At 59.7% G+C, this 27,365-nt stretch overlaps 1 protein-coding gene across 1 annotated transcript in view; it reads right to left on the bottom strand.

The window, feature by feature from the left end:
• The window catches only part of DOT1L (DOT1 like histone lysine methyltransferase), a 50,657-nt gene that overhangs the window by 9,570 nt on the left and 13,722 nt on the right, over positions 1-27,365 (bottom strand). Inside the window, 17 exon segments of the mRNA XM_027085668.1 lie at positions 611-736; positions 944-1,081; positions 1,325-1,426; positions 1,823-1,914; positions 2,698-2,790; positions 3,094-3,328; positions 3,440-3,550; positions 4,214-4,255; positions 4,404-4,510; positions 5,023-5,091; positions 8,801-8,880; positions 10,856-10,911; positions 16,235-16,297; positions 16,696-16,790; positions 18,438-18,666; positions 19,251-19,314; positions 22,124-22,198. Of these exon segments, the coding sequence (XP_026941469.1) occupies positions 611-736; positions 944-1,081; positions 1,325-1,426; positions 1,823-1,914; positions 2,698-2,790; positions 3,094-3,328; positions 3,440-3,550; positions 4,214-4,255; positions 4,404-4,510; positions 5,023-5,091; positions 8,801-8,880; positions 10,856-10,911; positions 16,235-16,297; positions 16,696-16,790; positions 18,438-18,666; positions 19,251-19,314; positions 22,124-22,198 (1,777 nt within the window).

Genomic DNA, 27,365 nt, shown 5'->3' on the forward strand with positions numbered 1-27,365 from the left:
TCTCCCCACAATGAATCAAGGGCCCACAGCTTCGGGCCGCCTCTCGGTGACACAGGAGCGTGAGGGCCCAGCGCGCAGCCTCCTGAGACTTCTGCACACAGGCTGGCAGCAGGGCCGGGCCACCACAGGAGGCAGCGCAACACCGTATCCCGTGACCTACAGCCACTCCAACGGCTACTTGGGGGACACGTGTCTTTAGGGACGTAGCCTCCAGAGCAGCCTCCGGTGCAGAGGAATTCACTGCAGTGCCATTCTGCAGTAACCCATCCCTGAAAGAGCCCCCAGGGCCGGGCAACAGCGAAAGCTTCACGTAAATCACGAAACCTCGCTGGGGAGACGCAAAGTGGTGGGAGGCCTCGGCCTGCAGACGGGCTTCCGGAAAGCCCGCACCTGCGTGCTGATCTGTCCGTCCTTCCTTCCTGCACCATCCTCTGCTCACCTCGTCAGTATGAGCCGCTCTCATGGTGCAAGCGAGGGCCGCCACCGGCGGCCTCAGAAACAAGGCGCTCGCAAGCCCGGGCGGTGCGGCGGGGACTGGGCCTAGGACGCTGGTCCCGGCGCCCCAGCTGAAGCCCGGAGCCCCCCCCCCCGCCTCCGACAGGCTTCCTACCTGCAGCTCCAGGCAGTGCCTCTGCTTCTCCGAGATCTGGCTCTTCAGGGCCTGCTTCTCCTTCAGCAGGCCCTCAAGGGACAGCGTGGACCAGTCCAGCTTCAGCTCCTCGCACCGTGCCTTGAGCTGTGGGGATGGGTGGGCAGCCGTGAGGCATCGGAGGCCCCTGGACGCCCCGCGAGGATCCTGAGGGAGGACGGGGACGGGGGGCGGGGGGCTGCCAGGACCCACTGCCGCAGACTCGGGGGCTGCCCTCGGTCATCTCTCCATCCCGAGACCCGGCCCGGCCTGGGGGGCCCCGCCTCGGGCAGACCGCCAGTCCCGCCAGCGCACCAGCCGCAGGCTCTGGCTCCTTAGCTCCCGGTTGCCCTTCTCCAGCTGCTCCGTCTGCTCCCTCAGCTGCTGGTTGTGAGCTGAGATCTCCTTCTGCGCTTGGATCAGGTCGTTGTAGGTCAGCGCCTTCACTCCCAGCTGAGGACAAACGATGGCAAAGGGGGGCTCTCACGGGGGCCAGGGGCATCGCGAGGCAGGAAGCCTCCCTCTGACCACCTCCGGGCCTCTCCATCAGGGAGACTCAAGGTGAAGAGCACCAGGAGGGCACCAGTCCCTCTGGATCTTGGCCAGACGTCCGGCTGGGCCCTGGGCCCTGCCTGCCCTCCATCCCGCACCAGGGCCGTCTGCGTGGCCTCAGGGTGGCCAGGGCAGGGCGCCTACCTCATCCAGTTTCTGCTGGAAAAGCCTCTTGATCTCCTCCTTCTGAGCTTGGCAGTGGCCGAACAGCTGCTGCACGGCGCCCAGCAACCGGGCGTTCTTCTCCTGCGGGGCAGGGCCATGAGCGTGAGGCCCCCGGGAAGGGCACCCCGCCCGACTTGCAGCCCGCCTGGCGGACACGGTGGCAGACACGCACCCGTGAGGAGGTTGGCCAGACCCCCATCCGGGCCTCACCCCGGAACGTAGCACCACGTTACCAGGAGCCACAGAGCCTGACGCTTCCCGCCCTCAGGAAAGCTGGGGTGCCCGCACCAGGCCCGCATGAGGGCGGCCGCACCTCACAGCCCCCCACCCCAGCTCCGCCACCGAGGCTGCAGGGCACACTGTCCCCAGACGAGGACGCCTCAAACGGGGCAGCAGGGCCCGGCCAGCCGCGGCCCCGGGGCCATCGGACCCCGTAGGTAAGGGCAGCTGGGTCTGGCAGCACCACGTGCGGGTCACCTTCTCCTGGTCCAGCAGCTGCTGCAGGTTGGCCTTGTACTGAGGGGTCTTTGTGTACGCCAGGAACTGTAGGTACTGAATCTTGAAGGATTCTACGAGGGGAGCCAAGACAAGGTTTTAACTCAGAAACCCTCCAGCTGAGGCTCGAGGCGGGGGTGGGTGGAGTTCGGGAACCACGCGCAGGTTCCCCAGGGCCCAAGCGGTGCCGGGGCCCGTGTCCCCACACTGCCTCAGCATGTCCTGCCGCCACGTGGGGCTCGCGCCCACGTGGGGACCCTCACAGCTCCTGCCATCCCCAGCCCGCGTTTTCGTTCTCCCCAAGGACACATGGGTTGTGGTCAGCCAGTCTGCCGGTCTTCTCGGTAAACATATGCTACCAATGTTGAATTGAGAAAATTGTACAGGAGTTTCCTTCATCCACTTTCTGAAGGGACGAGGCATCTCAAGGCAGCCCAGCCACGTGAGCACGAGCTGGACTCGGCAGGACAGGGCCCTGCTCCCTCGGGGCACCGGGCTCATCCCGGACAGGTCTCCCTGACACTGCAGACACGAGGCTGGGTCCTTCTCTGCGGGGCACCCTGGGCACCGTGGGTGGTGGAACAGCATCCCTGGCCTCCACCTTCTTGACGCCAGGAGCCACCCCTCCAGTTGTGATGATGCCCCCAGATGTGGCCTCACTTCCCCTGGGGCAGGACTGCAGCCTCAGACTGCCGCACGGGCCCCGCTGACCCCGAAGCCCAGGCGTGCCCTGGCAGGACTGAGCCTGAGCCCTGGGGGTGGTGCGCTTGGCCATGCAGCGTGGGTTTCCCAGGGGGTCTGCGAACAAGCCACCCCGTCCGCCCGGCCTCCCCCCGCGCCCCCCTGGGGTGGCTCACCTAGCAGCCGGTGTAGGGCAGGCGGGGCGGGCGCCAGCAGCAGCTGCTCAGGGGGGCGTCGCTGCGTGCTGGGAGGTAGCTGGTAGGGGGCGCCTGCGGGGAGACAGCGGGTCACGCTCTCTAGACGCCAGGCCCTGCGCGATGCCCCAGCTGCCCAGCCAAGCCGCCACCAGACCCCAAACCACGGCACTTCGCCCTGCCTGAGCGGGGCTTCTGCACGGGACCCCTGGAGAGCCCTCGGGAGGCTCTGGAGCTGGAGCCCCCCCACCCCCATCTCCGAGTACTCAGCACAGACGCTGTCGCAGTGGCTTCTGCCCGGGCCAGCAGGAAAAGGGACAGCAGTGAGGCTCCCCGGGACCCCAGAGCACAGCGGGGCGGGGGCGAGGAGGCACTCACCCTGCGGCGAGGGTGACGCCGCCCGCGACACAGTCTGGGCGTGCAGCAGGTCCAGTGCGCTCTGGGTCTTCTTGGGCTTGCGCTCGGGGTTGGCGGTGCTCATCTTCTTGGGACGTCCGCGCTTCCGGCCGGCCATCTTCCGGCCCTTCTTGTTCAGCTTCTTCTTCCGGGCCTTGGAGGGAGATGGCTTCTTAACAGTGGTCGCCCCGGCTTTCTCTTCCTCAGCACCAGAGTCCTAGCGGAAGACCACATGAGGGACCAGCCGGCGATGTGGGCTCCCGGGGGCAGCCTGGCTCCCTCCTCCGAGACCGGGGCCGCCCCATCTGGCCGGGGGCGGGGCGCTCACCATGGGGGTGTCGGCGGGCATGGCCGTCTTGCTCTCGGGCACCTTGGTGGGGGTGGTCGTGTTGCTCTTGTTCTCCCGCTGCTGCCGGCGCCGAGCTGCCTCTTGTTCCTCCTGGGGAGTAAGCGGGGGGCTCGTCCTCTGAACTGTGGGCACCGCGGAGACCCTCCTGCCTGCAGGGGCCCTGCAGCCCTGGCCCTGGGGGAAAGCGAGGTACACACACCCCACACCCAGTCTCTGCTGGGAACCCAGTGGGCCCCCGGACGGCCTGGCCTGGCCACCCCCGCGGCGGGTGGTCCCAAGGTCCCCACAACCACTTCCCCACCGAGGGGCACGCTGTCCACAGGCGAGGGCTGTGGGACACCCACGGCAACAGGAGGGAGGACAGGGCCACCCTCAAGGCCGTCCTCTGTCTCCAGGTGGGGGTGGCCATCACCATGCCCTGACCCAGAGGCCCTAGTACAGCAGGAAGGGCCTGGGCGGGGGGCTCCTTCAAGGCTCACGTGCTTGTCTGAGCCTCCAAAGAGAAAGTCACTGGGACAGACGTCCCACGAGGTTCAGAGACAAAGTGATGAGCACGAGGCCGCGGGACATTTTGAAAGGCTGTAACTCCAACCTATCTCCCCCCAAATCTCTCAAGAAACGTGGCCAGGGTGCAGCTGCTCAAGACGTGGCCGCCGCAGCCAGGGAGCCCCAGCGCCCAGGCCCACGCCCGGCTACTCGGGATGCCTCGGGCCCTGGTCAGCTTAGAGATCAAGGACAAATACACAAACTTACCCTGAGTTTTGGATTTTTCAGACTAGAAAAATAGTTTTCAAGCTAAAAATGGAAAAGGAAAAGAAAACGTCTCATTAGCAATGGAAAACCCTGTCAGGACAAGAGCCACACCCCAGACCCACCGACGTCAGGCAGTGACGGGCGCGGTGAGCGCTGAGAGGCGGGTCGGGGAGGAAGGGGTGCCACTCACTATGGTGCGGTCGATGGTGTGCAGGTAGTAAGACACCGGCTTCCCCGTCCACGACACCGAGCCTTTTAGAGGCGACAGCTCCACGACGCGCATGATGGTGCCGATGTCTGCGCACAACAGGGCGCAGGGGTCAGGGGTTGCCAGGGCACCAGGGGGAGGGGTATGGCGGGGCTCAGGTCCCAGGCGTGTCCCAACTGCCAGCTGGGGAGGTGCCCACGGCCCTCCCCACACCCAGGCACCTGGCCAAGGACAAGGGCGATAAGCCCACAGGGCGGGCTCCAAAGGCCCGTGGGGGCCAATGTGGCAACCAAGCAGCCGCAAGGATGCCCAGCGCCTGAGGGTCCTGCCACCCCACGGGCTCGCACACACCGCTGCTTGTCCTTGTCACTGCTCCCTTGGGTCCCGGCACCACAGTCCTGCCCAGGGCCATGTCTGGGGATGTCTGGGGTTGTCACAACTGGGGGACTCCCGCATGGAGTGAGTGCGGCCACCGCTCCACATCCCACAGCACCCGGGACGCCCCCCGCCGTCACCACTGCTGGCGGGTGACCCCGCTTTAACCCACGGCAGATGCTCATAATTACATGTGTTAAGAACTCGGCAACACGAGAGCTCTTACCACTCAAGTTTCTACTGTTTATTCTGAAGTTCAGAGGTGCAAAGGGCTTCGAGGACACGATTCTGCCACCTAAAACACAGAGAGGGATCAGTGCTGGCCGTGGGGACACCAGTGCGCGATACGAGCAAGAGCCTGGTGAAGCTTAGAGCACCAGGATGCAAAAGCATCCAGAGAAACCAGCCCTCTGAACACAGAAAAGCCGAGGGACTGGGAGTCCTGAGCTAACCTCACAGCTAAAAGCAAAGAAAGCGGCGCCTGAGGGCTCCGACCCATCTCACGATTTGCTTTCCTGCAAAACGTGCTCAGGGCCTCACAGTCCCCTGGGTCTCGTCGTGGGGCCCACTGGGCACCCCCTCTACAACTTCTGCACTGTCTAGATGCGCCACACCCACACCAGGCCCGGACCAGAACCAGCCCTGACCCCAGAGACAGAACCTGAGGGAGAACCGGGTCCGGACACACAGACAGAACCTAAGGCTGGACCAGGCCCTAACACAGAACCAACAGAACCTGAGGGAGAACCAGGTCTTGATCCACACACACAGACAGAACCTGAGGCAGGACGAGGCCCGACTCCAGGGAAACAGGACCTCAGAGAGAACGGGCCCAGACTCCACACAAACAGAACCTGAGGGAGAACTGGGTCCTGATCCACAGGAACAGACAGAACCTAAGGCAGAACCGGGCCCTAACCCCACACAGACAGAATGCGGAAGGGTCAGGTCGGGAACAGCTGCACAGAAAAGTTTTTCCAATTAACTCCCGGCACGTGTGCAGTCATTGTAGGGAAAAGAACCACAAGGACTCGCAGCCTCTTGCAGTGAGATCACCATGATTGATGATGTCACCCTCAGGTTACAGACGCTTCCCCCATCCTGTATGAAACACTGTCAGGAAACGTAATACACCAGAACGTTCCAGCGTAGGAAATACAGAACCAAATATAGAAGTCAAAGAAAACGCGTGGTGAGTAAACTGAAGCAGTCAGGATGAGCCCTCTGCTCGCGCATGTGCTCACGGCTCCCCGAGCCCCAGCCTGGCCTCTGGGCGCCCCCCACCCCGAGGAGGCGGCGATGCCAGGTCCCGGGCTGGCCAGGGGCGAGTTTGGGCAGTCGGCTGGTTGTGACAGCAAAGTCATAGCAGCCAGAGGCTGAGGGGGTCCCCTGGGCGCACCTGAAGAGTGTCGAAGGGAGGACGCTCAAATTAGGAATGTGTCCCCTGCAAGGCTTCCGGGACAACAGGTAACCTGAGGGGACTTCTGTGGGCATGTCACCAGGGGCCCCGAGCCAGCCGCGTGCAACACCCAGGCACTCAGGTGGGACACGGGGTGCGGAGGGCAAGGTCAAGATGACCACGAGGGATGAGTGAAGAACGGGCGACATCCCACGAGACAATGAGGCCCGATGCCCAGCGGGCCGCGTCCACAAAGATGGAGGGGCCACGACCCGAGGCCCTAAGGCTAGAGAGTCGGGACTGCACAGCCCAAGAGGTGCCTGTGGCAGCTGGCAGAGCAGGAATCCACGCTCCTCTCCTGCGTGGGGCGCGGGGATGGGCGCCGAGTGCTCAGGAGAGGGGCCCGGGCAGGGCGCTCGTTCCCACAAAACCATCAGGAGTGACCCTGCCACACGCTCAGGCTCATGCTCACCTGCACACACACACACGCAAACACACACGCAGCCGGCGGTGCTGAGGGCAGCTGGAAACTCTCTGCGTCCATGCTGGGTGATCCTTTCCCCTCTCCTGTTTGCTTGAAATGTTTCATAACAAAACTTGGGGGACACACCCCGTTTCTGTCTCCCGGCCATAGAGATCAGGATGGCACGGGGGCCTCCCCGCAGCTGCGGGGACAGGGAGCAGTGGGGGGGCGGGCAGGACAGAGCGCAGCACATCTGCCCTGCCGGGGCTCCTGCGGCACGTCAGGGAAGACCTGACGTGGGAATCGGGGCAGCAGCAGCGGCCGGAGAAGCCACCCTCATGAGCCCAAGGATGAAGACGCTTTCTGGAGACCTCCCTGCAGGACAGGTGACTCCTGCCATCTCATGTCACGACTGGAGAAGCATGGGGACACACTGTCAGGGCTGCATCCCCGGCCAGGCCCCAGGAAAGGGAGCGGGTAGAGCCCAGCGGGGCCGTGGGCATGTGGGGCAGCATATCCGACCTCACGCTGAGGTCATAGCCCACGGGGGGCCCAGGAGACTGGTCCCGTCCTGCCAGGAGGACCCCGAGAAGGATGGGCACCCGAGGCTGGAGTTCTCACACGGGTGGCGACAGCCCCCGGCCGAGGACCAGAGCCCGGCCGTGTGCGACTGGACGTCCAGGGAAAGAAGCCCGCGACTCCACCAGCGGTGGGATGACCACCACGCTCCTGGAGCAGAGCGCGTCACAGGGCACAGACGGAGCCGCCGTCATCCTGAGTGTTCACCACACATGGGAAGCTACCGGCCTCCCCACGGGGAAGAAACAAAGCAGCAGGTGAGAAGCAGGCGCGAGGGCACAGGACAAGGGGAAATGTGGGCCCTGCATGGGTCCCCCACTGCTGCCCTGCTTGTCAGGACCATCGATGGTGCTGGGACAGAAAGTGCCCAGCTTTCTGAGGGAGGCGGACTGGGGAGGACGGCCTGAGGAAGCAGCCACTCCTCCGTCTCCTCTTCCTGGAACACACCGGACCTGCTCTCCCACTCTGAGCCTAAGCGCAACTCACCACGGGACCCAGGGGCGGGCACGAGAACACAAACTAGGTTCAAAGAAACTGGTCAGCTCCCAGCTGTGTAGAAGGCTCCCACCCAGGTGTCTGCATCGGTCTGATGCTCCATGTGCACGAGGATGCCCCAAGCACAGCTGAGGGACACCTCATGTGTGCTGCTGGGCCTGGGCAGGCGCAACCCACTCTGGTGGCTAAACCGAGACCTCGACGCAGCTCCCTCCCTGCACCTTCAGTGGCCTGGAGGGATCTCACTTGGGGACCACCCTGCTCAAGCTCACCACGCCAGAGGGAGGAGCTCGGGACACAAGAAGACCTAACAACCCCTGCCCGCGTTCCTGAGGAGAGGAGAGTCTGCTCAGACACCAGGAGCTCCCGTCGCCCAAGGTAACCTGTGAGTCTAAACGCTTTCATAAGCACGGGAGAACATGCCCCTCCTACTTGGACACAAGAAGGGTGAGGTCCCCTCCGGCGTCCGGGTCTCGACTGGCCTGGGGACCGAGTGTGAGGGGGAAGGGGAAGCAGCGGGAGCGGCGCTAGCCAGGCAGCCCGGGTCCAAGTACGGGAAAGACCCGACCAGCAAAGGCCGCACGGGCTGGCCAGGGGAACCCCCGTGCCCTCAGCGCCCTCAAGTTAGGGTTCCAGATCGCGTGGGGACACCCAATCAAGTTTCAGTTTCCCATACACCGTGAAGAATCCTTTAGAAGGCAGGACGTCCTTGAACTAAGAAGTCACTCCCTGTCTCCACAACCGAACGAACCAGACAGCCTGCAGCTCCCCTGCTAATCTGGCCCCCGCCCCAGTCCTTCCGGCAGCTGCAAGCTGGGGCCTGAGCGGGGGAGGCGTCGGGTCTATTCCACCACACACGCTGAGCTGTGAGGCACCCTCCCACAACCTAGGTGACGGTGAGAACCACCATGGACGGGACCCGCTGCCTGAGGCCTTCCCACCAGGGCCGATCCCAACGGCAGTCCGGACCCCACCACCTGCGATCAGGGCCACAGCTGCAGAGCCCCGAGCAGGCGCAGACGCGGGATGCACGGGGTGGGGGTGGGGGGTGGGGGGGGAGTCTGTTACCTTCCTTCATGTTTGCGAACCGCTCCTTCAGCTGGTGATCCACCTCAGGACCAAAGGCAAAGTTATTCACAAATATAACACTGCAAAATAATATTCCAGTTGAGTGAAAGGAGGTTCTACTTGCACACACACACACAGCCGCCGCGCCTACGCCGCCTACCGCCTCTGCCCGCACCACCTCCGCCCAGCCTGGGGACGGGTGCCAGGGCCCAGAGGCTGTGACTGCCACCCTGGGTGCCGTGAACACAGACACCGCGACAAGCAGCCCCCTGGCTTCCTTGGGAAGGCGTGCACGGACACAGGCCCAGGGCAACGGGCTGCCCCGCCTGCCCCTCCGGTGCCCCGGGGTTGGAAAGCGGGCAGCTCGAGCGCCACCTGGGCAGAGAGGTGCGAGAACACCCGGGCAGGAAAGCAGCACAGACCCATCAAGCTGCACTACCACCCGGGGGCCCAGCGCCAAGTTCTTCCGAGGCAGGGCCTGGCCCATCCTCTCCCGTTTCTCAAACGTTCTCTGGCACCCGACGGCCCGAAGAAGCGCTGCCTGAAGACGCCCACCGGGTGGTGGGAGGCTGTTGCCTGCACAGGCCCCCAACCTGTCCCCTCCTCTGCCCGCTGGCTCCTGCCCCCACGGAGGACCCCCACCAGGGATCCCTTCCCCATCTGCACATGATGGGCAGCAGCATGCTGTCTGCCATTCCACGCCACTTGACTGGAATCTCGGGACTAGGACAGTAACGGAAGATCTGACCGGGGTGAGGATGGCCACGGGCAGTAGGAGAAGCACTGAAGGTGTAAGCCAAGCTCTCTCGCTGCCGACTGCTTGGAAAGAAACCCAGATGCGGTGCGGTTCAGGTTGGGGCCGACGGGCAGAGCCCTGATGAGAGCGGCGAGCTGGGGAGGCTCCGACAGGGAGTGGGGCCGGCCTGGAGGGGTCCCTGCTCTGGGACGGAGCCTGGGGAGGCTGCACGCCAGGGCCTCAAGGTGGCCAAGGTGGGTAGAGGGGGTAAGCCAGGACAGACCCTGGGCTGCCCGAACTAGAGTCACCCGAGAGGAAACAAGGAAGCTCCCTGAGGCCCGCAGAAGCCAGGATGAAGACCCCTGAGCGCAGAGGAGCTCATCAGGGCGGGGACGCCTCCAACAGGAAGCAAAGCGCCTAGGGCGCTCGCCGTCTGGGGGACACCGTCTGGGGGCCCTGGCAGAGCCCGGCCTTGGGGCCTCGCGGTGCTCTGGGCGAGCTCTTCCTTGCCAGGCCACAGCTGCTGGATGCCCCCCATGGGAGAGGCCCCCACAGCAGCTGCTCCAGAGTCCCCCGACCCCATCTGATCTGATGGGGACACCCACGGGGTCAGCACGGTCCCCTCAAGAAAAGGGGGACGGCGTGCCCAAATCAGGTGAGACATTCTCACAGGAGAGCGAGACGAGGACAGGCCTTTGTGAACGAGGGACGCCTGCTCCCTACCTGCCCGCACGGAACCCAGTGGTGGGGCCTCGGGGCGCCATGCAGCGAGCACATGCAGAAAGAAGGGGGGGAGGCCAGACCACGAGGTCGAAGGGAAATGGTGTGACCCGAGCCCCGCCAGAGAGCTGAGAGAGTGACACGCCCGCCCCGCAGTCACCAAGGCCCGGCCACCCCCACTGAGCCACACGAGCACCTCGCGCTCCACAGGTGCTGCCACTGCTGCCGCCAGGTGCGCAAGCGCGGGGTCCAGCCCGCTCCCCGGCCCCAGGCCTGGGCAGGACAAGGGAAGGAGCCATGGAGGCAGAGCTGCCGGCAAGCTCAGGACACGCGGCGGTGTCGGCCTGGAGACTGCTTGCCACGGTGCTACCGTCCATCCCGGGGAGGCCCGAGAGCAGGAACCTGCACTGAGCCCGGGCCCTCCCCGCACTCTCCGGGCCCTCCCTGCTCTCTCCAGCCCCTGCCTGCTGGGATGACCCCCGGGGAGGGGGAGCGACCCGGGGTGGGGGGGGGGATGGGGAGCTGTGCCACCCCGTGCCATCCTGCCTTGCCCAGCAGGCCCCCGTGGCCCTCGCAGCCTCACTCTGGCCCGGCCGTACCTCGTGTTGGCGATCCGCTCTCTCCACTCCTCCGAGAGGAAATCTCCTCTCTCCAGCTGAAAGGAGAAAAGAGGGATAGCCCATCACTCAGGGGTCTCGCTCGCCTCTGCACCCCACCCCTGCCTGCCCCCCAAAGAAGAGATGGAATGAGCAGAGGCCCTGAGTGGGGAGGCCGCGGCGGGGCGGTGGCATTGGGGCCAGGCTCCCACAAGGGGACGGCGGGGAGAGGCCGAGACCACGCCATGCCCATGCAGGGCCAGCAGGGGGCGCCCCGAGGCGGCCGTGCTGGACAGAGCACACGCCGCAAGGGCTCAGCTCTCCTGCACCACCTCGCCTGTCTCCTGGGCAGCAGGGCTGTCCTTACGCCCTCAGCACTGCTCTGACCACTATCTTTGTTAGCCGACTAATCTCATTGTGCCTCAAGGCCAAAGTCTGCCTGAGACAACTCAGACCTTATTAACCTAACTGCCCAGAACTGTACCATTTAACAAACCAAGAAATCTGGCTTTATAATTCTTCAAAAAAAGGCTATCATCCCACTCCTGGGTGTCCACCCCAGAGAAATGAAAACAGACCTCCACAGGAAAACCTGCACACCCGTCCGCAGCAGCAAAGGTGGGAACCCACGTGTCCATCATGAACGTGAACAGATAAACACCCTGTGGTCCCTCCACACATGGGAGCATCACCCAGCTATAAAAAGGGGTGAAGACCCAACACTCGCTGCAACGTGGACGGACCCTGAGAACACGATGCTCAGTGAGAGAAGCCAGACACAGAAGGACACACGGTGTGTGATTCCATTGATGGGAAACGTCCAGGACAGGCGGCCCCACAGACAGAGCGTCTCTGGGGGAGGGTGGAGGTGGCTGCTGGCGGCCCCCATCTGCACCCCACAAGCCACCAGGTGACCGGAGGCCCTCCAGGCAGCGATGGGGCAGCGCCGCCCAGCAGGGCTGGCCCCTGAGTCTGTCTGGGGACGGGCAGGAGGGAAGACCCCAAGCGTAGGAGCCTGTGAGTGCCACGGCGCCCAGGCAGAGCAGCTGCCACATCCGGCGCCCTCCAGCACACAGGAGTCACCCAGGGGCATGAGGGGCCGAGCCCCGCAGGGCAGAAGGGAGATGGCCGTCCTAAAACACCCGGGTGCTGTGGGAGGTCTACGTCCCAGACGTCCGCGTCTGCTCGCTGGGTCCTCTCCCCTCGTGAGGCTGCCACGGTTCCCTGCGCACAGCCCGGCAGGCTCGGGGCACTGACCCAAGTCCAAAGTCCTTACGATGCCGCACAGGAAAACGCTCAAGCTGCAGGCCTGAGGCCGTGTCCTGGGAAGGGCGCTCGGTGTCTGGAACCCGACCTCGGGGGCTCCCTGTCCGCACACTCTCTGGGAAAACACGGGGTCCACACGGGCACCTGCTCTCCTCCCGGAGTCTGGGGTCTCGGCTGACCGGCCCCCAGTGAGAACCCTGGGCTGGGTCTCTGTGGCCAAGAGAGCAGACCACAGCCCCCGGGCACTGGGTCTTGTGAGCCTCCCTGGGGCGCGCACCTCGCTCGTGCTGTCACGTCTCGTTTGGGGGAGTGAAGCGCCTCCTATAGAGTCTGGAAGCTTGCGCCTGGCCCCCTGGACCCACCCTACGCCTCTTCCCTCTGCTGGTTTTGCTCCATCCTGTCTCTGAATAAACCACAATGTGAGGACGACGTCTGCTGCGTCCTGGGGTCCCGCAGGCTCGTCCTGATGTGGCTTCTCTCTCCATGGGGGCTCACCCATCCAAGCCACAGCACCACTGCTCTGTTGTGGCCTCATGTTCAAGGCAAGAAAACGGCCACTGTCCCGGCCCCGCCGCCATTCGCCTCTTGACACAGACTGGCTGAGTCGGCTCTGTGTTGCTGGGGCCAGTGTGCCCGAGTTAACCGTGCCAGGAAGATGTCACCCCCACCAAGGACCCATGACTGGCCCCAAGATAACCAAGACCTCCAGTGTGGAGAAACGCACACGGGCATAAGAGAGAAGAACGGACCCCAGCCCGCAAAGGCACAGGGGCTGCCACTGCCTGCCTGGGGACCTGGCCGGGGGCACCTCCCCACATGGCACTTCTGTGAGGCCGCCACCGCCCCAGGCAAGGGAAACCTGTGCGCCAGGCCCACTGCCAGGGGCCGACAGCACGGGGTCACCCGGCTGTCGCCAGGCAGAGGGGGCGCCCAGAGGTGTGACAGACACAGGCAGAAGCCGGGCGTAGGGAGGGCCCAGGGCCTCCGACGGGAGGAGAGCTGTGGGCTCCAGGGCCGGGCAGGGACTGAAGAGGCGGCTCAGACGCCAGGAAACACACTGGGCTCGGAGGCTCCTGCTGGCTTTGTTCCCCTCAGTTACTAAGTGACAGGGGCAGGAACCTGCCCGCCAACCAGGGCACCTGCTCCCAGCCACAGAGAGCCGCAGTGAGGGCACCTTTCCAGACCCAGCCGGCAAGCTCCTGCCAAATCCAGGCGTTGGGCAGGGGCTGTCGCCACACCCTCCTGGAGCAGGGCCACGTGGACGCCAGAGGCACAGCTGGCTGCCGCTCCGGACACGGCCGCCAAGGCCACGACCAAGAGTCCTCTGAGCCGAGTTCTGCTCACAGCCACCTCGCGAGGCCACAGAGCAAGGGCAACTGACAAGCGCCCTGGACCTCACGAGGCCAAAGAGCGAGAAGGTTTACACACACGGAGCCCCGCCAATGAGCCAGCTGACGTGCCACTGACCCCCAAACACCCACCAGGCCAGGCGCTGCCGCCCAAAGGTGACGAGGGGAGGAAGGGAGGAGAGGTGACCCGCCAGGGCGGGCAGCCCACCAGCCTCACCCCCGCCTCTCCCTCCAGTCGTGGGGATTGTACTAACAGCTAGAACCACACTCCGTATAAAGCAGCGAGGGCTGCTCGCGGATCCATCACCCCGGGGCCTGTGTCGATGCAGACTTCTACGCTAGGGGATTGAACTGCTTGGCCCTCTCACCAGAAGCAGGAGGCACTTGTTAAATTTAAAAACCTATGTTTTAGGAGGTCATAAGGTCTTAGGAAAATGGTAAACCATCCAGGAACTCTTAGCAGCATGCCAGTGGATCTAGGGACTGGGCAGGAAGAAGTTTCCTGGAAACAGAAACCAACTGGACTGACTGCCGTCAGCCTGAGCAACGAACACCAGAGGACTTCAGATGCAGGAGGGACACAGGAGGCCAGAGGATACACCCCTCGCTTTTCACTGAGGGGAGAGAATCGTGCAAGAAATCCCACCAGGAAGAAGGGGAGGGGAGCTGGGCCCAGCCTGTAGATGTGCAAGTCCTGGTCCAAGAACAGCAGAGCAGAGGCAGAGAGGGCACAGCCGAGCTCACACCACGAGGCCACACCACCCTGATACCAAAGCCAGGCATCACGAGAAAGGAAAACTACAGACCAGCATCCCTCTTGGCTGCAAATACCCTCAACAAAATAGGAGCTATACCCCAGGGCCAGGTGGGACTTGCCCCGGGCATGGAAGTACATCAGCCTTTGTACTCTGTCCCCTCAACAGGCCAAAGAGGAAAATCACACAATGCAAAAGCAGCTTTAACAAAACCCAGTACCCATTCACAATAAAGATTTCCGGAACTAAAATAAGAACAGAGGTGAACCGCGTCAACTTTAGAAAGAACGTCCACAGAAAAATCCCAAAGCTAACATCACACCCATGGTGAGAAGCTCGAGGCTTTCCTGCTGAGGTCAGGGGCAAGAAAAGGATGTGCCCTCTCATCCCTGCTCCTCAACACCACAGTAAAAGCCCCGGCTAATGCAATAAGACAAGAAAAGGAAAGGGTACCGACTGGGAGAGAAGACATAAAAGTGCCTTTGTTCAAAGGTGATGGTATCGTCTATGTAGAAAATCCAAGAGAGTCAACGAAAACGACGACAACCCTGGAACTAACACAGTAACTACAGGAAGGTTGCAGGATGAGGGCATGGATGTATGTCAGCACAGCGCAGACAGAAGTCAAGTCCAAACCCCCCAGAGTGGCCAGCACATCACTGAAGGAGGAGAACGAGGCTGGAGGCCCGATGCCACGCGGTTCAGGACTGACTCTCACGAAGACGCAGCTGTCAAGACACTGCAGTGCCACTGAGAGAGCACACGGGGAGAGCGTGGGACGGAGCGGAGCGGCCGCTGGCCTCGGACGAATCAACAAAGACGGCTCAACAGAGAGAGGCAGCCCTGCAGCAGACAGGGCGGGGCAACTGGATGTCTGCACACGGAGAAATGAATGTAGACGCAGACCTCACGCCCTCCGCAAGAAGTAACCAGAAAGAAACCACAAACCTACAGGCAAAACGCACAGCCACAGAACTCCTATACGATACCGTGAGGGTAAATCTAGGTGAGCTGAGGCTTGGCTTTTTTAAACACGACACCGAGGGCACGACCCATGAAAGGAGAAATGGCTAGGCTGTTCTAAGAGCCTGGAGCCCCCTTTCCTGCGCTCCCATCCGCCTCCCACCTACAATTACGTGACCCACTCTGAGTCCCTGAGGCGACAGGGATGCCGACTCTGGCCCCACAACCCTGCCCGCAGGACGGCGCAGGGAGAGCAGCGAGCACGGCAAGGAACTCCGGGAGGGGGCGTCAGGACCACGTCGCAGCCAGCTGGGGTCTAAGTGACCTGGGGGGCGTGAGATGGGAAGTGGTGGGTGTGGTGAAGATCCGGTTGCGGACCCCGCCCCCTGCGATGCCCCAGCAGCGGCCCAGGGGATGGTGGCTGCATGGCGGCCGTGCGTCCACAGGCAACCGAAACCTGGCAGAAAGACTGATGAAGCCTTGAGCACAGAAACGCACTCGAGCCGAGGATGCGGACGCGGACACCCTGGGTAGGAGGAGCAGAGAGAGAGGCCAGAGCGTCCAGGATCCAGGAGCGAGACCCGAGGAACCTCGGCGTCGAAAGGCCGGGCTGAGCGATGCTGAGTGAGGGGCAGAGGGGCAGGCGGCACCGGGACAGCCGGGGGACTCATCCGCTGGGCCCCACGCTGCTGCGGGGGGCAAGCAGGAGAAAGATGCCCTCAGCCGGCCCGCGGACGGGGCAGAGGCCGCCTCGCCCGCCCCCTGCCGCCCCCACGTGCCAACCCGGGAGGGGCGCTGCCTCTGAAAGAGCCGGTGCTCTGAGGCCTTGACAGTGCCTGGGGGGCTGAGGAAGAGAAACACCACGTGGGCCACCTCTGTTCTCTGAGCGCCTGCAAGGGCCCCCAGGAGGGAGGATGAGAGTGTCCGGCAGAGGGTGGAAAGCGGTGGGGAGGGGGCTCCGGGTGGGGTAGCTGCCCCCGCCCCCGGGGGCGGAGGCTCAGGGCAGGCACTGCACCAGCAGCCACGGGGCATGGAGCGGTGGCACTCACTGTGTATTCTGCATGCTTTTTTCCATACCATTTCATCCACTTCCTGAACTCTCGGTCCATGGTCTGCAAGGGAGCCAAACCAGACAGCCCATCAGGAACCAGGCAGCCGGGATGGCACCCACGGCTCCCCAATCCCCCTTCCTCCCCTCGCCCGCCCGCTCCAGGGTTCCTGGCAAAGGCTCCCAACCACAGGGAACCCGAGTCAGCGGGCGTGCGAACCACAACTCTAAACACGTTCCTGTGGGGATGACACCGCTCAGACGTGTGCTCTCCCCAGACCCTGCCGCCCCCCAGGCAGACGCCGGCACAAGGGTGATGCCAGCTGACCCCACGGTGCTGGGGGAACTCCCCTCCCCTTGACCCCCGGTACAGGCCACGCCCTTGCCCCACAGGCCACCACAAACCAAGGTTAGAAAGAAAAGCAACAGATGCAACCATGCCCGGAGCCCAGAAGCGCTCACCTCCGCGTACTTGGCCGGGATGTCAGCTTTCTCGACACCATAGTGATGTTTGCAGTTGGTAGCCGCAGCGACCTGCAGCACAACCTGGCCCACTCCTTCAGAGAGAGAGAGAGAGAGAGAGAGAGAGAGAGAGAGAGACAGCAGCAGGTGTCAGATGTGCACTGTGACAGAGGCCACACCCCAGCCACTGGGGCGATGGCCACAAGGTCACCAGGCAGAGGCCACGGGCTCTCAGCGAAGGTGCCCGAGCGCTCTCCGAGGTCACAGAATGTGTTCAAATGCCCCAGGCCGTGGGCTGAGCCGCCACCAGGGGACAGCCATCTGGGTTTCACTTCATCATCCAAGGACAACACTCCACAGCCCCTCAACCAGAATCCGTCCTTGGTCCACGGCCCCACATGGCATTAACTGTCCAGACACAGACCCAGCTATGTGGAACTCAGGAACCCCTCGGGAAGGCTCCCGCCCGCCCTGGACACACCACTGTTCCACTACATGGCCAGTTCGCATCCTCAGCCGAGTCTGAAGCGGGCTCAGAGAGGGGGCGGGAGAGCCCCGCACCGCACACACACACCAGCAGGACGCAGGCAGAGTCTGCAGGCATTTAGCCTTCACGACAAAAGGAAGCTTTTTAAATGGTCTCTCCTTGAACTTAGATCAGTTGCACTTTAAATAAAGTGTCAGGAGCCCCTTGACTTCCCATTTTGAATAGAATGTACTCCAATGATGAAAACAAACCTCTATTCAGAAACACGGGGTGAACAGGGGAGAGGACGAGCGGTCCCTCCCAGGGGACAGGGGGAAGGCGTGGAGAGCTCGGCCTGAGGAGGCTGGCGCTTCTCAGAAATTATAAGCCTTTTGACACTAGGGGAGTTTTACAGGCTTTTAGAGAAATGACCTTTGAAGTACGTGCATTCTTATCAAAATATGAATCATACACTTAAAAAGGACTTAAACCGATGATGACACCACGTAAGAAGCCATCTTCGTCCCCATCTGCAGGGCCCCTGCCCGGCTGAGACGGGACTTTCGGGTCTGTGAGCAGGTCACATGGGATGGCAGAAATGCCCCAGCAGGCTGTGCTGGGGGTTCCTGATGGAGCCGCCCAACAACATGCCGGACAGCCCCCCATCAGCCTGTGACCTCATGGGTCCCACCAGGAACCAGTCAGCCCAATGCTTACTCAGGCAGCACGGTGTGCCACGTGTGTGCCTGCCAGGCCCTACCCCCAGGAGTCTCGACTCTGTGCAGAAGGACACCCCGTGAGCAAGCAGAGGGGCCGCTTGGGTTGGTGAGTGCGGGAAGAGGGGAGGGACCGCCAGCAAGGTGGGGGCTGGTCTGCCTCGGTGGTCCCTGGGGCCACCTGTGGGCCAAGAGCCAGGAGCAGCCCCAGGCCCGGGAGGGAGCAGGAGGGAGTGCGGCCACGAGGCCTGGAAGCACAGGGAGCAGGGCTCTCCTCTCAGCAGGAGCAGGCCGGGGGTTGGGGGGTGGGGTGGGGGGGGTGAGAAGCAGAGCCGCAGCTCAGTGCTGGCGGCTGGGCGGAGCCCATGGACCTTCTCAGGCTGGCTTAGCAGGAGTGAAGGGGCAGCTTTCTGGGCACCGGAAAGGCGGGCTTGGTTTGCGGCCTGCCGGGTGGGGAGAGGGGTGTGCTGACTCAGGACTGCAGGGTCAGGGCCCCCCCCACTGCCTAGCACTTGCCCCGGACCCCTCCCGGCGGGCACATGGGCGTGGCCCACACTCACCGCTACCCAGGTCCACAAACAGGTCATCTTCGGTCATCTTGATCTCGTCGATCATCTGGGCGACCAGGTCGAAGGAAGTCTCCCCGTACACCTCCGGGGAGAAGGGCTCATAGTTGTTGAGTTTCTCGGGGTCGGTCACCGAGTGGTTGTAGACCTGCTGCAGGATGTGGCGCAGGAGCCCCGTGGACGGCCGCGTGTTCAGCTTCATGGGCTGCGTGGTGCCCTTCCACTGCGGCACAGGGGGCGCCAGTTGGTCCACCTGGGCCCCGCCCCGCCGGCCGTGCCGCTGCCCCCAATGGTGACGCATGTGTGCGGGAGCGTGTGTGTGAGCCTGTGTGTGGATGTGTGTAGTATGAACCTGCATGCATGCATGTACCCGTGCAGGGATACGTGTGCACACGTGTGCACCCCTGGACCCAAGCAGTGTGAGCTCCCCAGCATAGCTCCCCTCTCCTAGCTGGTCTGTCCCAGCGCCCAGAGTGCCCGAGGGGTGGGTGAAGGACGGAGAAGCCCCAGGGAGGCTCCCTGTCACCCGCCCGCCTGCCATGGCCCCCGGGGGGCGCACCAGGGCCCGGGACCCCTTTGGAAGTAATGAGGCCGCTCAGTCCCGACCGTCTGCGTCACAGCGGCTGCGGTTCCCCACCTCCTACCCACTACAGGGTCCAACGCCCTGGGGTGCTGCAGGCTCTGCACTCCCAGGGCCTCAGGGGCCGGGTTGAAGCACCCAGGAGACTCGACAGGCAACAGGGTCCTGAAGCACAGCGTGGACCTGGAGGAGGAGGCGGGCCCGAGGGGCGGGTGAAGGCCACATACCAGCTGGTGGATGCTGTCGATGGCCCGGTTGTACTTGTCACAGAGCCTCTGCATGCTTTCGAAGCTGAAAGAGGCAGGTGATAGCCGCTGGCCGCTGCCGAGCTCGGAACAAGCCACCGGGCCTCGTGGGAGGGGGCAGAGGTCCCAGGGGCATCATGGGGCCTCGAGACCAGCGCGGCATCATGGGGCCTCGAGACCAGGGCGGAGGGGTCGGCTCACGGGTCAAAGTCTCGGGCAGCGGTGCCCTGCAGGCCTTGGGTAGGGAAAGGGCTACCACAGCAGAGAGAGGCGGGCGGGACCAAGGCCGCCTCACTCCCAACCCGTGGATGCAATGAAGTCCCACCGCCCCACGGCTGGGCCGCCCCTTCCCTGTCCTAGCCGGGGGTGGGGGGGCCTCCATGTTTACCCCTTGGCCTAACTTGAGTGGGTGGGGGGACAGCCGGGGTGCTGAGGGCCATGCTCAGGCAGAAAGGGCTCCCACTCTGCTGGTCGGGTGGAAGGGGACGACGGCCGACACCCCGGCTCTGCAGAGAGTAGGGTCAGCACCTCCCCCCTCACGCCGACAGCACTTCTGTTTACTACACCTGTTTAAGTTTCTCACACTTTCACAGATATAAGCAGCCTGTGTTAGATACTTAACGAGGGAGTTGTCGGGAGTTTTTAACAAGACTAGGTTCTCCCAAACACCAAGGGAATGAATTTTCAATGGAACCCCCTAACCCAGGGGTACCCCCGGAGCGGTATGTGGGGCCATTTGTGGTTGTCACCACTGGCATTGAGAGATGGGGCGGGGGCTGCCTGGGATGGCCCCGCGGAGGATGACCTGCCCGACGCCTGCAGTGAGGGGCTGTGCCTGGTGCCTGCGCTGCACAGGGGAGGGGCTGTCACTCGAGGGCTCGTCCAACGCCCCCTACAGGCAGGGCAGCAAGACGGCTGCTCCCCAGTGAGATGCCAGGACCCCGGGGAACCCAAGGACGCATACGGGGGTGCAGGGAGCACCCCCCGCAGCCCCTCCCCACCTGCATCTTCGAGACCCCCCGGCCCACGACCCCGGCCCTGGAAGGGCTCTGGGAATTGAAGTGCGCCTTCCTTCCTTCCTAACAGAAGGAAAAGAATTCAACTGGGACCTGTAACCATACGGCAAGTTCGGTTTCCTAGAATGGCAGCTGCAGCTGAAAAGCCAGAGATCTCGAGCAGGAAAGAGCAGGCGCGGCTGAAGCCTGTGAAACTCACACACAGACACACAGCGAGGGATACGCGGTTCCAACACGCTGGGAGCAGGCTGACACGCCGCAACAAGGCAGGAAACCCACATTCCAGGGGAGCTAACCACGTGCACAGGCGCGAGGGGTCCAGCCCAGCACTGGGCCGCGGGGTCTCAGGGAGCACGGCCCAGCAGCCACCCGAGTGCAGTGTCTGTGAGTGACACGCCCGTCCCTGGCCCCAGGCACCCACTCTTCGAAATGGAAGGGTGGACGCGATGGCCAGTCCATCTCCAGCTCCTGTCTTCCTACGCGGGACTCAGGGAGAAAACAATGCACTAGTTCACAACCTCACTTCCTTGTGTTCTGACTTCCACACCTCCTTCAAAGCCTCTGGCTACACCCTGGAAGAGATCTTTTCTGGGAGGATGAGCAACACGGAAGCTCAGGGGAACCTGGGCACCCTGATCCCTGCCGGGATCCACCAGACAGAGGAGCTCGGCTCTCTGCGCCGGCCCTGCTGTCACAGACCCTGAGGTCACACGGGTCCCTGGGGTGGGCACCGTCAGATGGCCCCCTGCCCTCTCCCAGCCCCACGTCCTTCCAGTCTTTCCTCAACTGGCTGAACACGGAGGGAAGAACACCAAACCCCCACCTGCAAGCACCTTGCACCAAAAGCGCCTTTAAGCACCCCAGCTGCTCTAGGCCAGGCCCACGGCACTCAACCATCACGAGACGTGAGTTGCACAGACCTCGAGACCATCATTCAAGGTCAGCGGCCACAGGCGCCCTCACCCCAGGGGCAGGAGGCGTCCTCATCAGGGGTCAGGACCCATGGATGCGCTGGCCGCCCAAGGCCGTGCGGCCACCTGTGCCGATGCTGCGGGGGTCTGGCTGCTCTGGACCAGGGGCCAGCACGGGTGGCCTCTTGTCACAACAGCAAGTGCTGATGACTGAACGGGGAGGAGGGGGAGGCAAGGGGGTGGGACCAGGGGCTGACTGAGGCTGGGAAGGCCGGCCAGGACCACAAGTCCTCCAAACACAGAAATGAGCCCACGTGAGCAGGCCTGGCAGCAGGGCCTGTGCGGGGCTCGAGGGCGCCTCGGGGCCGCGTTCTCTGCCATAAGCAGCTACTTAAGCCCGAGCCTGCGTGCCACCTCGAGCCTGCCAAGGACAGAGACAGGCAGGAGCGTTTCTCAAAGAAAAACAAAAAAATTCCAGGCAGGCATTCCAGACACGGCCTCGCCCTTCCCCACCCAGAGGACTCTCCTTGGAGACCCAGGATGTGGCTGTAGGAAACTGCTAGACGTGGCCAAAGCCAAGTGAGACCTTGACCAGAGCTGGGCAGGGACCAAGGCTCCCCAGGCCAGGCCGCCGGCGCTGGCAGCTGCCTGCCGTGAAGAGTGACTCCTAACTTGGGGTAGTTTCACACACACACCAATCCCAGTTGCTGCAACGTGCAGTGTCCAATTATGTCCTCACTCTGACAGCCTCTGCCAATATTGGATAAACATTTCCTACCAAAATAACTCAATGCTGGCTCTGAAAGGAAACTCTAAAAGGAACTTTCCCATCAGCCTGCAGCATCGAGGAAGATCTAATTATAGGCTGTGTCCACACACGCTGAGCCCGTCCCAAGTGGAGACGCAGTCCAGGCAGAACCTGGCTTACCTTTTGGTGTCGTAGTCGATTAAAACATAATTCTCCATAGCGAGCTTGAGATCTGGGATTTCTTCACAGACCCACCTGAAACACAAAGAAAACTAGTATTAGTGCTCTATTTTTTACTCTCAACACTGTTCTTAAACACTGTTTACTCTACAAATACAAAAACAAAACATCCTCGTTACCCAACTCAAAAAGTGAAAGAGTGAAGGGAGGTGTTACTTCAAAACAAAGGCTGTGGGGCTTCTCTGGTGGCGCAGTGGTTGAGAGTCCGCCTGCCGATGCAGGGGACACGGGTTCGTGACCCTGTCTGGGAAGATCCCACATGCCGCGGAGCAACTAAGCCCGTGCGCCGCAACTACTGAAGATCCCACATGCTACGGAGCAACTAAGCCTGTGCACCACAACTACTGAAGCTCACGCGCCCTACAGCCTGCATTCCGCAACTACTGAGCCTGCGAGCCACAACTACTGAAGCCCGTGCATCTAGAGCCTGTGCTCCGCAACGAGAAGCCACCGCAAATGAGAAGCCCCCGCGCCGCAATGAAGAGTAAGCCCCTGCTCGCCACAACTAGCGATAGCCTGCGTGCAGCAATGTAGACCCAACGAAGCCAAAAATAAATAAATAAATGTAAAAAACAAACAAAAACAAAAAAACATTGAAATGTAAATCCTTAGGGATTATCTTAATGAAAAATTTGCAAGACCTCTACATTGAAAACAACAAAACATCACTGAGAAAAATTAAAGACAACATAATAGTAAATATAGAAACAAACAAACAATGCTCATGGAATACAAGACTAAATATTGTTAAATCTCCTCCTCAAACTGAACTGCAAAATAATTCCTATAAAAAAGTCCAGTAGGCTTTCTTCTGAGTAACAGACAAGGTGATTCTCAAATTGACATAAAAAAGGCAGAGAATCCAGAACAGCCAAAATAGTCTTCAAAACTAACAGCACTGTTGCAAGATTCACACTGCCTTAATTTGAGACTTAACGTAAAGCTACAGTAACCAAGAGTGTGGTATTGGCAGAGAGGTGAACAAACAGATCAGTGGTACAGGACATGGAATCCACAGACAGACTAAATTTTAACAGCTGATTTTTGACAAAAGCACCAAGGCAATTTGATGGGGAAAGGAACATCTTTTCAACAAATGAGACTAGAAGGATCGAATAGTGAATGGAAAAAAAAAATCTTGACCCCCATAAACACAAACCCTCATCAGACATAAACAAAGATTAATTCACAATCGATCTTAAACCTGGATGTAAAAGCTAAAACCACAAAGCTTCCTGAAGAAAACAGGAGAATAACTGCATGACTCTGCAGGCAAAGATTTCCTGGATATGACCCAGATGACCCACCATCAAAGAATAAATCGGTAAGTTAAAAACTTCCACTCCTCAAGATGCCGTTCAAGCTGCAATCAGCCACACTATGCACAATACACTACCTCACTAGGCACTCAGTCAGAACATGTTAAGAATTTCTATAGCTCAGTAAGAAGACAAGCAACCCATTCTCAAAAACCAGCACAGCGCTTCCCTGGTGGCGCAGCGCTTAAGAATCCGCCTGCCAATGTATGGGACACAGGTTCAAGCCCTGGGCCAGGAAGATCCCACATGCCGCGGAGCAACTAAGCCCGTGAGCCACAACTACTGAAGCCCACACACCTAGAGCCCGTGCTCCACAACAAGAGAAGCCACTGCAACGAGAAGTCCGTGCACCGCAACGAAGAGTGGCCCTCACTCGCCGCAACTAGAGAAAGCCTGCGCGCAGCAACGAAGACCTAGCACAGCCAAAAATAAAAATTAAAAAACAAAAACAAAAAACAGCACAAACTCTTCTCCAGGGGAAAAACCAGAGCTCTCTGGAGCAGTGGCCGACTCTTGGGCTGGGACACAGCAAATTCAAGATGACTCTGGAGCATCTGGCGGCTCCAGAAAGTGAGGATGTGCTCAGAGTGGGCGAGGCCAAGTCAAAGGGACTGGGCACAAACCCAAAGAGCCCCCCAGGCCAGCACAGGAACAGTCTGAGGAGCAAAACAAGTAATGCAGCAGCGGGGTATGACCCACAGAATGAAGTCAATGCCTGCGGAGGAACAGCCCTTCCTCACAGAAGAGTTCCAATTAATAAATGGAGGGAGAATGACGGAAACAGAAAAGCACCTTTTGGGACTACCCTGGCGGTCCAGTGGTTAAGACTCTGCGCTTCCCCTGCAGTGGGCATGGGTTCAGACTACGATCCCGCATGCCACGCAGCACGGCCAAAAAAGAAAAAAAAGTATCTTTCAAATGCCCCAGTAACTAGTCCTTGCAGGTGAGACCCACCTCTGGATGCTAAAATCAGAAGCAAAAGTCCAAGAAGAAACAGGATATCTGCACAGCCTCCCAGTATTGGGCTGGCCAAAAGGTTTGTTCAGAAACCCGAATGAACCTTTTGGCCAACCCAATATTTCCCCCACGATTTTTATTAATTAAAAAGGGGAAAACAGTAACTTTACACCGGAGAAATCTGAAAGATACCACCTCAACCACATGATCCAAGTTAATGTCATCGTGGCAAGACATGTAGATGCCATGTGCCTCTTGCTGTACTCAGAGCTCTTATCAGGAACACTGTTTTGTCAAATGCTTTTTCTGCACCCATTCCATACTATTTGGAAGCAGACCACACGTGACGTTTTCATCCATAAATATTTCAGTATTTAACTGTAAAAGTTATGGCTTCTTTTTTTTTAAAACATAAGTGGATGCCACTGTCACACCTAGGGAAAATAACACCAGGAATAGTAGAGAATTCCTCAAACTCATAATGGGCATCTGTGAAGAACCTACAGCTAACATCACCTCAGTGGTGGAAGACTAAACCTTTCCCACCAGGATCAGGGAAAAGGCAAGAATACCAGATTTCACCACTTCATTGCAAAACAGTCTTGAAGGTCCCAGGCAATTCAATAAGCTCCAGAAAAAGAAATGAAATCATGAAGCCTGTAAAGGAAGAAGTAACGCTGTCCCCACTTACAGGTGATACAATTATTTCCACAGCAAGTCCCAGGAAATCTATAAAACTACCACTAGGATTGATGAAATAAGCACAAGGTCATGGTTAATACACAAAAATCAACAGTATTTTTACCCACTACCAGAAGGCAAATAGAACATAAAATTTAACACACAATCCCACTTATGGTAGTGCCAAAAGCATGAGTGAGCTAGGAATAAACCTAACAAAAGGTTGTCCAAGACCTCAACACTGCAATGCCAGAGCTGCCAAGAGAAGTGTTGAAAGGCTTAAGTAAGTGCAAAGGTATACCATGTTCATGGATTGGAAGACTCAACAGTGATGGTAAATCTCTCCAAGATGACCTACAGATTCAATTCCTAACTAAACTGTGCAAAAATCAACAAGCTGATTCTAATATTTACATGGAAATGCAAAGGAGATGGAATAAACAAAGCAACATTTCAAAAGAAGAACAAAGATGGAGGACTGACTCTGTCTGATTCCAAAGCTTACCATAAAGCTGTGGTAACCAAGGTTTTGTACTGCCCAAAGGAGAGAGCCATGAATCAGCGGCACAGAACAGAGTCTAGAAATAAACCACCTGGTACACTGTCAACTGATCTTTCATAAGGGTGACAAGGAAATTCCACAGAGAAAGGACAGTTTCATCAACAAATGCTGCTGGAACTACTGGACGTCTGGCATGCAAAACAATAAACTTGAGCCCATACTTTGCACCACATGTAAAAATTTATTCAAAATGGATGAAAAGATGTAAATATAAAATCCAAACTATAAAACTTCCAGAAAACACAGGAGAAAACCTTTGTGACCTTGAGTTAGGCAAACACGTCTTAGCATGCAAAAAACCCACAAACTATAAAGAAAAAAAAAAAGGTGATAAACTGGACTTCTATCAAAATTTAAGATATCTGCTCTTTAAAAGACAATGTCATGAGCATGAAGAGACAAGCCACAGACCAGAAGAAAACATACCTGATAAGGATAAATCACAATGATAAAGAATGCTCAAAATTCAATAATTAAAAAACAACCAGTTTTTAAAACGAGGCAAAAGATGATGAACATCATCAATTATTAGGAAAACTCTCATTAAAACCGCAATGATACCACCCCACGACTCGAACAGGACCAGCAAGAACAACCCAGTGAACATCACCTGCCAACAACGGGAGCCACGGGAGCGGTCCTGCACCACTGCCTGCAGCGCCAGGTGGGGCAGCCCCTTTGGAAAGCACCTTGGCAGCCTGTCTTCAAGCACAACCCAGCAATCCCACTCCCGGGTATTTACGCGGAAGGAAGGGAGATGTGTCCACACAAAAACCTCCGCAGGATGTTTACAACAGCTTCATTTACAATTGCCGAAAATCGAGATCCACCCAAACATGTCTGTCATCTGGTAAACGAATGAGAGAACTTGTGGTCCATCCTGCAATGATGCACTCCTCACGAATAAAAAGGAAAAACTATTGTTACATTTTTAAAAAATGTAAAATTCTAGAAAATGCAAAGTAATCCACAGCGGCAGAAAGCAGGTTGGGCTGCCTGGGACAGAAGGGAGGGAGAGGTGGCCGAGAGAGGGCACAAGGAAACACAGGGGTGACTCTGTACACTGGTACATGGGGACACCCACGCATCCACGTCGGCCACTGTACACTTTCCACACGTGCAGTCTCCTGCACTTCAACCACACCTCGACTGTGTCATAATAAACCCTAACATGGAAAAGAAGAAAGTGAATGGAAGCACAGGTGAAACAAAAGCAGCTGAGAGTCGGCGAGTGCTGGGCTGGGTGGCTCATAACACCCACTACCTACCTCTAGGCATGTCGTAAATCCTCCAGGATAAAAAGTAAAATAAGAGGAAAAACAAAATAGGTAACCACTGTCTTTGCCAGTGAACAGAACCCGCCTTCGGGGACACGAGGGAAGGAGGTGAAGTCGCCTGTGAGACGAGGACCAGGCCCGGCTGGACAGCTGCAAACCCAGTCCTGACGCCCCGCACTGCAGGGACACCCCCTCCCTGCAGAAAGGAAGCAGGTAGGGAGGCTGACCCGCCCCCGGAGCTCACTCGGCTCCGGCTCCGGGGAGCGGGTGAGAACCCAGGACGGCCGACTCAGTGCCCCCTGCCTAATCACACAGCCCCACTTCCTAACCAGCAGTCTTCTTTAAAAATAAACCATTATTTTTATGATATATTACACCATTAACAA

Source organism: Aethalodelphis obliquidens, unplaced genomic scaffold, assembly GCF_003676395.1.
Source record: "Aethalodelphis obliquidens isolate GAN/ISIS:26980383/991018 unplaced genomic scaffold, ASM367639v1 scaffold53, whole genome shotgun sequence".
NCBI classification, from domain to species: Eukaryota; Metazoa; Chordata; class Mammalia; order Artiodactyla; family Delphinidae; genus Aethalodelphis; species Aethalodelphis obliquidens.